General features: G+C 42.5%; 1 protein-coding gene across 2 annotated transcripts; it reads right to left on the minus strand.

Annotated features, from left to right (window-relative positions):
• Nucleotides 1-2,996: 2,996 nt before the first annotated feature.
• c18h4orf54 (chromosome 18 C4orf54 homolog) lies at nt 2,997-12,046 on the minus strand. Of its 2 annotated transcripts, none has more exons than XM_029526870.1 (2): nt 7,399-12,046; nt 2,997-3,916 (listed from the first exon to the last, which is right to left on the minus strand). In XM_029526870.1, exon 1 carries the CDS (start codon nt 11,958-11,960, stop codon nt 7,419-7,421), a length of 4,542 nt encoding a protein of 1,513 aa, XP_029382730.1. In that variant the 5' UTR covers nt 11,961-12,046; the 3' UTR covers nt 2,997-3,916; nt 7,399-7,418. The 2 variants fall into 2 exon arrangements, with proteins under 2 accessions (XP_029382730.1, XP_029382731.1); XM_029526871.1 differs by lacking the exon at nt 2,997-3,916 and having other exon boundaries at nt 7,522-7,768; nt 7,846-12,046.
• Between the last annotated feature and the right edge of the window lie 3,846 nt (nt 12,047-15,892).

Genomic DNA, 15,892 nt, shown 5'->3' on the forward strand with positions numbered 1-15,892 from the left:
GAAAACTAGTCTGTTTGATCAAAAAAAAAAAAAAAAAGTGGCACAGGTCAGGGTAGTGTGTGTTTGACGAGCGGATTCACTGTTGTCCAGAGAGGATTATTAGTATTATTTGTTTTATCTACAAGGTCAACAAGGTCGACTACTCGTGGTCCTGATAATAACTTATTCGTAACCAGAAAAAATTAGATGTGGAGAGAGAGAGAGAGTCTTCCCATGCGGACGGACTCTGCGGTTTTCCTTCGTTTCTTCGTTTGTTTCCTGTGGTGATGTGTGAGAACTGCTCAACGGTGCCTGCTACCCCCACTAACAACTCATAAGGGCTTCGTGAGTACTAAGTACTTTATTTCTGCTCATGTCCCCGTGAAGCGGCCATTAAAGTTTTTAGGCCTCACCGCACCCCAGCTTTAAACCAGACCTGCAACGGGTTTACATTATAAGGTATTTTTAAAAAGATATTTACTTTGGTTAAAAGACATTTATTTTGGTAAAAAAGACACTTATTTTGACTAAAAGGGAGTTAAAAGGTGTTTACTCTGACTAAAAGTAAGGTACAAAAAAATATTTTGGTGTAACTTAAAAGCATTTAAATATATTTTGGTACTGAATTTAAAGATGTAAAATTGATTTTTGAAACTTAAAGGGAAAGGTTTAAAAACATTAAAGAAACCTGATATTTCATTTTGTACATATTTATAATATTTTGAGCAAAATTTTTATATTTTATGTCGTAAACAGAGTTATCAAATTTTGTTTCATTTTGTAAATAAATATCTGTCAACAGATTATTGCATTTGAAGAACAGTTGTGTGGTGTCCTTATTAACTTTGTTGGGGAAGATTAATATAATGTAACAGTTCAATAACGAACTCAGGCCCTGTCCCACTGTACTGTACACTCAAGATAAAATATAACATACCTACGTGGGACCTGGGTTACATAGAGGTTATGTAAAACACACATTAAATAACAATTTCAATGTAATATATTTGTATCCCTGTAGATTCTTTTGTTTGCAAAGTAGTATGTCCCTTTAAAACCAGCAATAAATGTATTAAGTGCTACACAGGAACCTTTTATAATGGATGTTGATTTAAAAATAAAATACATTACAAAATGGTCAGAGATTTGCACGCACGATGGATCTGTAATGGAATGTTATGGAGACAAAGTGGGATTATGTGCTTGGTGTGTATACAGTTCGGGTTTTGCGATCTGATCCTGCACCCTAACCTCCATCCCCTCCTAACCCAGTTTCTATATCAGCCTAAATCCAGCAGTAAGCCACAAACACTTACTGTTTATTTTACACACATTCCTCCATCAACAGCGCAAACCCAGTTTTCAGCCTCACAAACACGCACAAAATTGCTCTCTGTCAAGACTTGGTGGTTTATTTATTATTATAAGACTTCAACGACAAAGTTGTGATTTTATGAGAATAACATAACTTTTGCGAGGAAATTGATATTTTAGTACCTGCTGCAAAAGCTTTCCTCTTCTGCGACAGAAGGAAACAAACTCAGAGCACATTTCTGTCATTGTGCCAGCATGTTCTCTCTACGGTCCAGATCCTGGTGATAACATGGTGATGATGTGTCAAAAGATTGTGTTGCCTTATTTGTGATTTCTTTTTTTTTTTTAAGTGGAGTACAGTTTAACAAAGAGTTAAAAAATTTCTACCTTAGCGTGATTCTCCCTCTTAAATCTGCAGCTTTACATCAAGCTTCCTGAGTTTTATTCGTTCCACCACCTACCAGGATCAACTTCCTCCTACTTTTGGTCAGAAAGTATCATAAATGAAGAAGATTTTGAGATCAATATCAATCTTGTGTGTGTGTTAAGTACAGTGATGGAGTCTGAATATGCTTAGTCTATCTGAACAAAGCCAGACTGAAGCAAATGGAAAACAGGTAAGACAATTTAAAACATCTTATTTGAATTCAGGTGAGTTAGATGCTGGAACAATTTCTTGATTATCAGAAATCTATCTACCCTGCACCATTGCAAAATATTTCTTGTTTTATCAACTATTGTCAAATATATTTAGCACAGGTAATGGTCTGACATAGTGGTGCCAAACCTGGCAACCGTTTGTTGACCTGATTCTTTTATTGGAAGCCCAATAACAAACTAGAGAAATCTTCAGTACACAGTTGAAACATTTATTATGATAATAGGTAAAGTAAGGCCGCGCTGGCCTCGAAGTGTCAGAGTTCCCACAGGATCTCAGCCAGCAAGAGCCCCGATATCTAAAAAAGTTTCACATTTCTCTTTTTGGCCTTGGCCTGCCCCTACAGAGGTTGGACTTTCACGAATATAACTGGCCAGTTAACAGGGTCATGTACAGGCCAAGCACTGTCCATGTCTTGTTTTTAGAATGTGTTAGACAATGTGTGTGAGTGTTGTTGTGGGTGTGCATCTACTGTAACAGACCTACTGTAGCTGACAAGAGGTTTCATTCTTTCATCCATACTTTCACCATGCAGACCAATTATATCCAGTCATGTTATCTGAATGTGATATACAATAATTAAAATATATAATTGCGGACCTTCAAGGACATCACTGTGTAACATGAGCTCAGTGGACTGGTGCAAAACACAAACTTACGTGCAGTGGAAAAGTACAGAGTAAGGATACATGCTGTCTTGAAACAAAGCCAATTATAATACTTTGGTGATGTAGCAGGTCTCGCCTTGGGCTCTGCTGACAGATATAGATCCTCTGATAGGAGAGTTCTGGATATATAAACCAGAAATCAGAGAAGTGGGACAACTGTTGCTGGCTCTCCACTCATCTGGATTGTGAGCTCCACTCCCGAGTCCAGTCACGCTGCCAGTAAGTGCTGCCACCCAGTGTCCATTTCACGCAACAGCATGTCATTGTGCGTTTAAATAGCAATAAACCAAAATGTGGCCCCCAGAGGAAATGAAGCAATAATAATATCTAAACAAAACATTTATTTTGTGAGTACCACAGTAACACAATTAGGAAGACGCACTGGGCATAAATGACCACACCGACCTACCAACCACAAACTCTTATTTTTACATGTGCTTGTTTAAAGCATAACCAAACAATATACAATATCAATCTGTGGGCTTTAGAAGTGTTGGTGAGTATGTTTTTGACACTTGGACAGAATAATCATCAAATTAGTCTGATTTTGCAGGTTCATACAGATCTGATCAAAATTGGATCCCTAACATTGAAAACTTACCTGACTGGAACTTCCAGTCTGAAAGTTCATGTGTTATCACTTTTGAATGAGTGCTCAAGATGTAAATTCCTCTAAAACCACTAATAACTGTTTTTACAAATCTGTTTCTTTATAAGTTTCTTTTTTAAAAGAAAGAACATGATTAACTGATAAATTGGACAGTCAGACTAAATTTTTCTGTTTCAGCCTAATGTTAAGCTAGGCTAGTCATGTCCTTCCATCCTTTACTTGAGCCCCAACCGCAAGTGATAACAGTTTGCAAAAGGGTTTCATGTTTAATGAATTTTCACAATGCACAAACATTTACAGACAGTAACTAATGCAACATAGCTTTCAGTACTCGTGACACAATTTTGTACAAACTTTGTACAGGTGGAAACACATCAAAGTGAAAAATTTCCATCAAATCATATTAAAGTCACTGTAAACATTTTTCATTTTTCTTTCATCATCTCAAGACATGAAGCTTCCAACTATGCAGTGGCAACTACCTTCCCTTCAAAGTCTCAAATGTTCCTCTTTTCTCTACATAACAACTACTTTCTTTTAACTTCACAATATTTCCTCACTGTCCAGACAGATCATTCAATAGTTTCACAGCTGCGCAATGATGTGATGACCCCGCCTCAAACCTGCTGCTGAGCTCCAAAACACCCACAATCCTTCAGTGACAAGTCATGGCATCTCACCCTCAATCTGTGAAAAAAAAGTATATTTACACTTCAACGCATATTTAATTTCTCTTAACAACCTGAACAGCAGAATGAAGCCACACATTCCTATAATGCACTAAAATACAAAAACTCTGCACACTTAATACATGTTTTTCAAAGTGCTGCAACAAGCATAAGACACACAAAAGAAAAAGAAATGGCTTTTTCTGATTGACAATTCATAAAATGCATTGCCATCTTTAGGACCATTCTGAAAAACAGTATAAAATTTGACTTGTACAATTAGCAGAGACCATAAGATGCTCAGATGGAAGCAGTTTGTGTACAGTAAGAAAGAAACAACATAATTAAAAGTCTATAAAAATATTTGTTTTGTCTTCACAGGGAAATCCCAAACTCATTATTATCAACAGCAGTTGAGATTTTATTTGTTCGGTGGTGAGATGACTGTCATTCAGTACAATGGATTAAATGCAATTCAATGAATTTCATTGGAAAATCTACTTAATGAGAAAATACAAAGGCAGCGTGGTGGCATGGTGGTTAGTGCTGTTGCCCCACAATAGGAAGGTTGTGGGTTTGGCTACCGGGCCTAGATGAAAGACAGATATTATGTGGTTCTCCAGTTGTGTTTACATTCATTGTAGTTGAGTAAACTCATACTGTAAAGGCAACAATTGAGCAAAAAAAATATTTTCACTGTTGATAAAATGTTTTTGAGGCTAAAACAGTGACAATGGTCTGGCACCTTTTTATAGCACAACATTTATGAAGCTAAAGCTACATCTAAGCATCAACAAAACTTTGAGAATCCTTAGATATAATACAACATCATTCAACATAGACACTAATTCAATTCAGCTCAAGAAAATCTGATGGTGTTTGAATTAAGTAACATTCAGTGACATATTTTCAAAGTAGCTTCAAAATGAAAGAAATGTGGACTGACCAGCAGATCCAACTATTATATACAGGGCAATCACTCAGTTTTTATATTATCTCTTAGGGATAACACATCAAAATAAAAGTCAAATGGAGTAAAAAGGTAAAGCAGTTTTCAGGTATAACAGAGTAGGGTAGTCCCTGGGCTGATATTTGACATGTATATGTAAATTTTTAACAGTCAGTCATGCTGCCGAGTCCAACCGTCATTTCACTGCTTTCCTTACTGTAAAAATGTATGACATAACAAATAAAATAAAACTGACTGTTGTTAAGTGGCAGTGGATGCCAGAAACACCAAATACAACAATATGGAACAATATTGTGATATGAAATTGTTGATATCTTGAAACACCTCAAATCAAATTGTTACAGCGAGAAGGAGCAAGGGTTTGATTATGTGTGATGCAGGAAGATTTAACACAGGACATTAGTTTGATGAAGATAAATCTTCAGTTAACTCATTTTGGCATTAAACTTTGACATTCTGTATATATAACACGTGCGATAATACTGTCATGATACTGCATAGAATTTAGCACACAAGCAATGATAGTCCATCGGGACAACTTTTTGGTTTAATATACTGCTTTGGTTTAGTATACTGCTTGTGTGCAATAATGTTAGCAGTATACCTTGAGTCAACTGATCAGCTCTTAGGAAATCAAGTCTGAGCTTGTAAACCTGCTTCCGTCATTTCACCTTGTCCATATATAGTGCTAACTGTTCTTAATGATGAAAGTGCCAGCAAAACTAAACTTCAGAAATGCAAACCTGACCTAATTGTGTTAATAAATTGCGTTGATACATATCACTATGCTGAAAGTCACCATTACAATAGTTGTTTTGGACTTGGCCTGTTTACCTAATACACAGTCAGCATTCCAGTATGTGGATTTCATTTTCAGATGAGAAGGGGAACTCCGAATGTCCAGTCACAGTGCAGCTGATCTGCTGCCATGTTGCATGGTGTGTTTATGTAATTGCTGATCAGAGGCCATGTGAACCTGGCTTCTCACCCTTTCTGTCTTTAAATGACTGGTCCTATAAAAAGCCATCTAACCCTGCTGCGACTCTGACCTGACAGGCAGCCTTATGATGTCCAACAGCAGCTGGAGCTCTCTGGGAAACACAAAACAAACGCCTGCCACTGCCTGACCTTTTACTCCACAATCACTAAGTCCACCCTGCAACACACACAGGCAAACACACACCTCACCCAGGAAGAATCTTATATCAGTATAATTCTCTGTCACACTGCTGTCATGGCAGAATTTACAAATCAACTTGGGTTGAGGTGCTCAGCTGCAAAATTTATAATCACAGCCTCATCTTCTCCTGGTTGTCAAATTCTAGTAACTGATTGGTTGTGTCCTTTATGTCCTCATCCAACTGACACGATAATTTGCAACTTGACAATGGTTCATTTTCATTTAGGGTGTGTGTTAAATTGCTTTTTGAGGTGATATGAAGGCAGGTAATGACACCAAAAGTGTTCAAGAGCTTCTTTAAAAAGTTAAATATTTAATATCCATACCACAATGGAACAAATTTTGTTTTGAGGTTGTTTTTTATAAAATTTGATCCTGCTTCTTTCCTTCGAAAAACAGTCTCAGTTTTAGTTTTACAATATGCTTTCAAAGTCAGTTTATATTTGACATAACCAAAATTCCCACTTTGCCAAAACATGAACAATCACAAGAATATAAAGCCCAACTGATTTAAATAAATAAGTCAACTAATGAATAAACAATAATATTAAATATTATTATATTAAATATATATAAATAAATTGGTTTGTTTTATTTCAAATAAAGAAAAGTGGTCTGGTCACTTTTATGTAACATTTTCTTTTTCTAAAATTGAAGACTTTATATTATAATAATTTTATAATTTTATTCTATTATAATAATTATATCAATATCATTATCAATCAATATCGGCTGATGTTGTCCAGAAAAATCTTCATTTTAAAATAGAAACTGCTAAAATTAAATCAAAAACTGTCTTCAATAAAAATTTTCATTAAATCTTTGTAAAATTATGTCTGTTAAATAACCTACTTCATACATGTTTAATAAACTAAGATCATCACGGTATTTTCACTCAGACACATTTAGCTCCTGCTGCTCCTGTCCACTTAACACCACAACCTACATGTCTCCTCTGGCCTCGCTGCTCCACCAGCTCTCTCCAACACAAACTCAAAAAGTTGTACTTTTCTCTGTATTTCAGCAGTTCTTTCCAATTTTCTGGAAAAAACAAAACAAACAACACCCCCCAAAACCATAAATTCTAAGTTTGTGGGACTTTCCAAATTATTTAAGGGGTCATAACCCAAACAGCCTGAGAACCATTGAGTCACAGAACCTCCATTTACTATTGCATTTTAGTCATAACACCCATTATGGTGCAATAACAAATGAAGGTGAATCCACTGTAATTGTTAAAATTTATCATACATTAAACAAGAAAATTGGGAGCTGAAGAGCAGTTTTCCTTTAAATGGATTTCAGTTTGGCACCAGTCGATCCTCGCACACATTAAGCCAGAGTGACTCACCTGTCCAGGTGAGCAGCTGTTTATCTGTGTTCCACCACAAAACTCATGGTAGTCCCATCAAATGATGGTGGGGCTATGATTCTGGGCCCCTGCTGGGAGGTGATGCTGATGACGGGCTGTTTGATGCTTGTGAAACCCTGTGGTGGCCTGTTGCTGGAGGCCTGCTGCTGGGATCCAGAGACCGCCTGAGGCAACTTTCCCGTGGCCATGTAGAAGGGACTCTCCATGTACATGCCCTCCGTCTGCTGCAACAAGGCCTTCTCTCCACCCTCAGCCTCTGACATCTGGGACTGCACCATCGTCCGGGCTGGGATCACTGAGGATGTAGGCATGAAGCCTGGATAGATCATGTAGGTGTGTCCATATGTACCTGGGCCGAGAGCCAAAGGTGAGATCGGCATGTGGACAGGGGGCAAGGGAGGCTGCGGCATGGGCACGTCTACATACTGGCCTGTTTCTGGGTCAAAGAGGCGCTTCGTTGCTGGCTGCACAGGAGTTTCCACCAGGTAGTAGTTCCCGGTGGTGGGATCCAGGAGCATCTTCCTCTGAGTGGCCTGGAAGGCTTCTATGGTGGGAGCGGGGGTGATAGCTGGGGAGAAGCAGTACACCTGTGGCTGATTGGTGGAAATGCCCAGTGGCAGGGAGTGATAGATGGTTGCAGAAGAAGTCTCAGGTGAGCATGGTTCCATTACAATACTGGAGCGTCTGGGGGTCTGTTTATGGTCCTCCTGGCTCCTGTTTGGGTGTGTCTGAGTGGTGGACTTGTATGCTGATGTTTTCTCAGCAGATGGCTGCTTGTTGCTGCTGGTGAGTGACTTGCTTGGGATGGTTAGGTAGTTCTCACTGTCAGCTGGGGTGCCTGAATACTCCAGAGAGGATCTGTTGATCTCATTCAGTTCAGCTCCATCGTGTGCGCCGATCCTCGGCTGGCGGATCTTTAATGACACAGGGAGCTTTGGGGACTTGGGGATGAAATTTTTAGTGTTTGACGGTGTTTGCGTGACCATGTTTGGCTGTGTCACCTTTGTGGTCGTGGAGGCCTTCAGGCTGGAGCTCAGGCTGAACACGTTCTTGCTGCCTGTGGTGTTGGTGGTTTGCAGTGAGTCTGCCACCAGGCTGTTGTCACAGCTGCTGGATGACTGAAGGGTCTTGACTTGGTCTCTGTCTTCCCGCCTCAGCAGGCCTTCAGTGCTGAGGGAAGCTGCAGCTCCAGGAGCCATCTTATCTGTTTTGGGATAGGAGTCCCTTCTGACCATCGTGTCCGCGTTGAACCCTCTCGGCCCTTCGTCCTCTGGCCGGCCCTGCTCCTCGCTGGCTAACAGTGACAGCACATGGCTGTCTGTCAATGGCTGTGGCTCATTCTTCCTCTTCCATTCATTTTTTTCAAACACATACAGCTGCTCCATGGTTTTCACAGCGGCCTGCAGTTTCTCCAGAGCCGCCTGGTTTGCCATCTTTGACTCAGGTTTCTTCTCAGTGATTTCTGATGTTTTTTCCTGTTTCCTGCTTTCAATCCTCAAACCAATGCTTTCCTCCAAGGAGCTGCTTGCACCTGTGGGGGTTTTCCCTGCTGCCCATTGCTGCGGAGCAGCTCTGGCGCCCTCTGGAGACGACCGGTCTGTGGCTATTGGCTTAGTTATGTCAGCACTTCCAGGTTTCCCATTAGTATTTGTGTTCACAGACTGACATTTTATCACTATGGGGGACACAGAATTAGTGGTTCGGTGGGGCCCCTGTATCTTTGGCTCCTGGTGACTCTCAGAAGAAATCAAGCTGGATTTATTTTCGTTGTTATCCAAAGACACAAAGTGATAAGAACTCTTAACCAGTTTACGCACGTCTCTCACTTGATGAATGGGCGTCTGGAGCTTGCCTTTATTATCTCTAATGTCTCTGACCATGAAATGCGGCACTTTGTCTGAGGACTCACCTCTCCAGGCTGAAGCCAGCGCCTGGCATTTGAAGTCGTCGGTCCTGGGCAGGCTGCTGCAGGTACTAGGAGCGCGCAGTCTGGACACGCCGAAAGGCTCCGATTTATTGACGCTCCTTAAATTGATTTTAATTTCTGGAGATTTGGACTTAGTGACACTCCTGGAGTCCGCGACGTATAAAGTGTTGTCAGAGGGCAACTGTATCCGTCCTTCGTCGCCACATTCGGGATAATTCCTGTTAGGCAGCTGCTGGCCGGTCTCTCCTTCGCTGGGCAGCAGGTGGATACTTGGCACAAACAAATGAGACATTTTGGTCAGTTTACTGCTGATCGGTGCGCGCTGATCCCGCTGAGCCGAAGACGCTCTCTCCACTACACTTTTGTCGGTTTTATTATCCTTTTGAAACTCGAGCTCCTCGTCCTTCCAGCATCTGAACGCGCTATTTTGGCTCCGAAGCAGAGTACTTTTAGACGCGTCCAATGAGCCTTTTTTAGTATCGATTCCGACCTCATTTCCCGGCTCCAAATGAGTTTGAGGTAAGGCAGCGGCCAGGTCCTGTCTCCGGCTGTCGCTCCTGGTATCACATGAGCCGCTGTCCACAAAGTCCCCCAACTCATCCACGCACATTATGGCGTAGTCCGAGCCGCTTTCTGAGAACCTGGAGCTCTGTCTGCGCAGCTCCCGGCCCCCCTTCCCTCTTAGGCTGTCGCCCTCCTGGTGCACGCAGCTCGGGGAGGGCGTCTGATGCGGCTCACTGATCTCCCCCCGCTCCATCTTGCGCTCCTGCTCGAACTGCATCTTTTTAGAAATCACATTTTTGATCAGGCTCGAGGCAAATATGGCTTTCTTGTGCGTGTCTTCCATGGTTTTGGAGCACGGCTTACTGGCCCCTCTGCTCTGGCTGCTTGGCACACTGTTGGTAACTTCATCTGGGGAACGTGATCCTGCAGCGTTTTGAGCAAAGTTGGTGCCTCTTTCTACCCCAGACATTCCCGAATTGACATTGCAGCGAAAATTCAGGGTCTCAGTGAGTCTGATCACTCCGCTGTGGCCCTGGCTGAATTTCCCCATCAGCTCTATTTTGTTTGTAGACGACGCTGCACCATGGGGGGTCCCAGCAAGGGTGAGGATCCTACTGGTGGGCGGGTCCATGCTAGCCAGTGCAATGCCCTTATAACCTCTACTGCCAAAGCTTTTGGCTATTTCAAATGAAGCTGCGGAGTTCTGATTGGAAACAACACTGGGGTCCAGGGCCCCTGAAATGTTCATGTTGCCATATTTCAGATCGACAAACGTGGACCACCTGTTTATCCCCAGGCCATGCTCTGATGCAGAGGAGTCGCTGGAGGTGTTGAAGTTGATGGCATCAAGGTCGGGACAGGCCAGGCTTTTGAAGGCCCTGGCTGTCAGATTGCGCACTTCCTTGTCGGCCTCGTCCAGCTCGCTGACAGCGCTGGACGTACCGCTGGAATACCCGGTGACCTCTTTCCCCAGCAATTTGCCACCAAAGTGCAATCGTCCGGGTGCAGCTATGAGACTCTTCGCCCTGTCACACAGCTTCTCTCCCTTCCCATCAACCCCCCTGAACACATAGTGGCTCAAGCCTCCGGAGCGCCTGGCATGATAGAGAGTATTTCCCTCCTCTTGAATGTTGCGGGGGTCATTTATAGCTCGAGAAGTGGTTCTGATTGACAGGTGGATCTGCCCCCCGGTGCTGCTGCCACCGCTCTCCTGCTGCTGGGGCTGCTGGGGCTTTGACACACTCTCATTTGAGCTGGTCAACTTGGCCGCCTCGCACAGATCACTTTCCAGCAGAGTGCTGACTGCTGCTGCGCCCGGGGAACGGACCCGGCCGTGCCCTCCCTGCCCGGCGGCCCCGGCAGCGTCCAGAGGAGCATAATCCACAAAGGAATACACCTGGTTGTCATCTTCAATGTCCCAGCCGTTGGACGAGTCCACGCTGAGGTCGTAGTCCCCATCATGGTCCGACAGCTCCGAGAGCTGGATCTCGTGCGTAGTAATGTAATGGGACTCATCCCCCGTCACGAACGGGACGCAGTCATCAGAAAGCACTGAACTAACATCATCATCATCTTCATAATCATCAGACTCACTCCTCCGGCCCAGATACTCGTCTATACAATGCCGGTCTTCATCTCCTGGCGCGAGGTTCTTCCCATCTGGCTGCGTAATTGCAAGCCCGTCTCCATCTGCTAAGAGACAATCCTCCGTCTTTGGGTTAAGGCAAGGAGGAACTGATGATGGTGGTGGTGGTGGTGCATCAGGGGAACCCTCCTTTGCAACTTTCGCACACTTCGCTAGTCCAGAGTCATCTTTCTTGTCAGTGAGATCCTCGCCTTTAATAGCCAGATCTTGGTTTGGTTCAGTTGTGCGTGGAGCTCCGGCGCCGCTGCTGTTTATGAGGACAGACATTTGGTTGTTGTCACCAATGCTACAATCTTTCTCAGCCGCAGCCCGGCCTGTCTCCGGGTCCGCCAGCCTCAAATCTACGTATTTTCTTTCGTCCGGCTCCCCCGGAGCACGGTCGCCTTTGTGTGCCGGTTTCTGGAGCAGGTGTCTGACCCCGCGGAGAGTCGCCGGAGGCACTGCGCGGCTGTGCCTAGTCTTCATGACTCCTGAAGCGGCTGCTTTTCGCTCACATTCGGTGTCTGGCAGAGAAGTCTGTCCTGTCCTCTAGGCAGAGAGGGTGCTGCGCACAGAACCCCTATCCTGTTGGACGGACACCGATGACACGGAGGCGCTCCACATATTCCAGCTCACCAAGGATCTAAAACGGAACAGAGACATTACTAACTACTGTCTGGGCCACATGGTTCTCAATGTGGGGTTCGCTGGCCAATGGGAGCCGATGAGTGGAGTTCATTGAAGATTATTAATACTCACTCTGCATGGCTGCGTCCAGAAAATGTCTCTACATTTCCATTCTCTGTAATGTAAGAACCAAACATTGGCTAAAAACTGCATTTAATTTTCCAGTTCCCCGTTGGAACAAGTTAAAACTTCTCAAGCCCCTTAACCAGACAACAGACAACACACAGGCGGTAGAGAATCGGAGCCACTGACGGTCAGAAAGTCTTGCCCCCCCCCCCCCCAAGCAAAAATAAAAATACTGTAAGCTGCATCCACAATCAACTGCTACGTTGCTATGCCGTTGCTGGGAGAGCTGTCAAAGCTGTAGCATACGTATCAAACCAATGAAATCACACATTACGAAAAAATTATGCGCATACGAGAGAGCTAGAGTGCGTGTGTCTATGTGTGACCGGTAGACAGCTCACCCAATTAAGAATTTCTGGCGCCGTTACTGATCTGAACATGAGAGGAAACATGAGTTAGATCCAGAACTTAAACCCATCAATATTTACATTTTCACAGTTTCTGGTTTTGCTCTTGAAGAAGGAGAAGCTATGCGATATGAAGGTAATTTATATTTCAATGAAATAGTAGAGACAAAACATAACATGCAATCTAATTAATCATAAAAGAATCTAACTCCTGCAATGAAAATAAAAAGAGAAAAATACATTTCAATTGGATACAACTGTAACCATTAACTATAGCTATCATAACTATAATCAAATCAATCATGAAATGGTCATACTTTGTGTGAGTTTTAATGTTTGTTTATGACTTCAATAATAATAATAATGTAACATTTAATCATAAAATTACATTCCATACTTCAGGTGTTGGGTGAAGTTGTCACTCAGGGTTGGCCCCATTGTTTGTGAGCTGCCATTTTGAAGCCTAATTTGATTCGAGAGTCAATCATAAGCCACGCCTCCTGCTTTCTCAGCTATCTTCCTCTTAATGGAGCCATCATTTAAAAACTGAACATTATGTTTCTCTGAAGGTTTGAATGTAGAGACTCAGATAATAAACTCATTATTACTGCGATAAAGGTGAAATTTCCCATAGATTTCATCACAATCTGACTTATTTTTAAAACGAATGGCATCACGCCCTGTTGGTCATTAGATACAATGCAGGTTTAAGGCTCTTCAGCTTCACTTTTCAGCTCAGTCTCCATCTTTGTAGCCAACCTATCAATAAACAGCAAGACAGACTACGCACCACTCTAAAACGAAACTAATATTATGAAAAATATTACACACATTTTGTGGGAAATACTGTGATATTCTGTATAGACAAATATTATCAGAGGCCTACAACCTTTAAAAGTTTTATCACAAACTTAATGATATTTGTCAGTTCAAAGGGATTTGTCCATTTAGGTGCAGGGCTGCGATGTAGGAGGCAGAGAGAAGCCAACTGACTAACCTACAGATAGCATTTCTGTGCAGACAGCTCTGGCTGTTTTTAAAAATACGCATGAAGCTCAAATATAAGCACCGTGACAAAATGTGAAAAGTGCAGCACTGTTACAATGCACGGTTACCTTAGACCAAAGCAGCGTGGAAAGTAAATACCTGAGTGACAACAACTTAGCAACAACACACTCCAGTGATGAGTCAGCCTCTGTGCACGTCTGACAGCTGAAGCTCTCATGGGGTCAGTTTGTGTCTGAGGGGGCAGTCTAGGGGCCAGGGACCACCAAGGGCCTTTGAAAGATACCAGAGGTTCCAGAGCAAAAGTAGGTCAGAAATAATCTGTCATTTCTCTTGAAAGAGCAAAGGGATGCAGTTTGCTTATCACCATCACAGAGAATTTGACATTTATAAACACCTCTGTGTGACTGCATTGATGTGAGCAGCTGATGATGGTTTACAGGAGGTGCATTTTACTGCACACTCTGCACACTTGAAATCCGATCCCACAGTTTCTGAAACAGCACGTCAACTTGCTGTTTATTTTAAATGGGTTTTGTGCTGTTTTTGTTTAGTTTGTTTTCACTGTTTTGCTTATCACATTTATTATTTTTGCTCTTTTATTGGTGTTTTGTTTTTGCATTTTTGTCTTGCGAGCTTTTTGTTTTGTTTATCATATTTGTCATGTTTGTTTTTGCATTGTTTTTGTTTTGGATTCTTTTTTTTCCCGGTAAATGAAACAGTGTCAGCTGTCAGTCTGACTATTTGTATGTTCAGCAGACACATAGCAACAATAACATTAATTTGGAGTGTCTCCATGAGTTTCATATAGACTTTTCTTTCAGCTGTTTTGTTGTTTTCTCTACATGGTCGTCAGATAAATGTGTCTGTTTCTCTAGCTGCCACAGTCTCTGCTGTATTCACCAGCTGCTGCCTGTCTGATTGAGTGAAATGAGGCCTGATCAGAGCAGTGAGAGGCTCGGCAGCTGTACGTCTGTGCTCATAAAACCAAAAACAAAGCTATGAAGAAGCTAAATTGCTCTGTGGTGTCGTTGTTTGGCCTGATGGAATGGATTCTTGGATTCTTGGTCTTTTTTTTGGACACTGTGTACAGTTATTGTTGCCTCCCTTGTGTGTATTGTCATTTTTTTCCAGTTCTTTTTCATCTTTTCTTGTTGATTTTCTTATTAAATAATTTTTTTTAACCAACACTCTGGTCCTGTCTATCCTTTTAAACCTGATGTATAGAGTTGAGAAAATCTGTGTCTCTGTAGTTCAGAGAGACAGACACGCAGGAAGCCTTGTGAATACAAAATATTCCCACTAAATATTACCGCTAATTTAACCACAGCAGTTTGCATCAGGAGTCAGTTTTCTCTAAAAGTAAAGAGATATGTATGAGGATAGAAAAGTCCATGAGCAAGATTATTTTTCAGAATAAAAAGGATGAGACTCAGTGGGTTGGGTGACTGATATCTTCAGTGTAAGTTAGAGTCCTGTAACAGTCGGCCAGCGTCAGGGAGTCCAGTCTAATTGGAATGAATAACTGGCTGTGCTCATGGTTTGCTGGAAGGTAGCCTGCACTCACAACCAGGCTATGATGGGGGTTGGGGCTAAGTTCTGCTGTTGGTAGGCAAAAAATCCTCCCACCACTGACTGCCAGCGACACACAGTACTGTACACAGATTGAGTGGAGTGGGAAACCAGAGAAGGCTCTGAGGTGAAACTCTGCTCTGCTTGTGTCGAAGGCAGGACGCAAGTATCCAGACCAGGCCCTGCACCCAGACCACATCCCGTACCAGTGCAAACTGGTGGTGATGATAACACACGCAGCAAGAAATCTGATTTTATTATAATTAAGTCAGTGACATGATAGGTCCCAAAGCACATGTGACCACTGTCATTGTGTCACTGGCTCCAGCTTGAACACATTCCTGGTTCACATGCTTCCTGGAGCAATAACTATTTCTTCCAAAACATTTTTGAAGAAGTCACTCGGTGGAATTTGGAGGTAAGGGATCTGGTGACCAACATGTGGATGAGGTCTAAGAAGCAACAGGTGAAGCAGCACATCCAGTGGAGATATGAAGAACAGGATCCACCAGGCTGGAGAACAAAAGCTGAAATCCTAACTACAGCTTTCAGGACACATGCAACCTGACACCTGACCTGAAAATTAAAACCATGTTTGGCTCTCTAATGATATGAAAGTTCAGTTTATTGCCAATGCTAAAAGTAACCAGAGAATATCAGATACAGAAATCTTTTCATCTG

This window comes from Echeneis naucrates, chromosome 18, assembly GCF_900963305.1.
Source record: "Echeneis naucrates chromosome 18, fEcheNa1.1, whole genome shotgun sequence".
NCBI lineage: Eukaryota > Metazoa > Chordata > Actinopteri > Carangiformes > Echeneidae > Echeneis > Echeneis naucrates.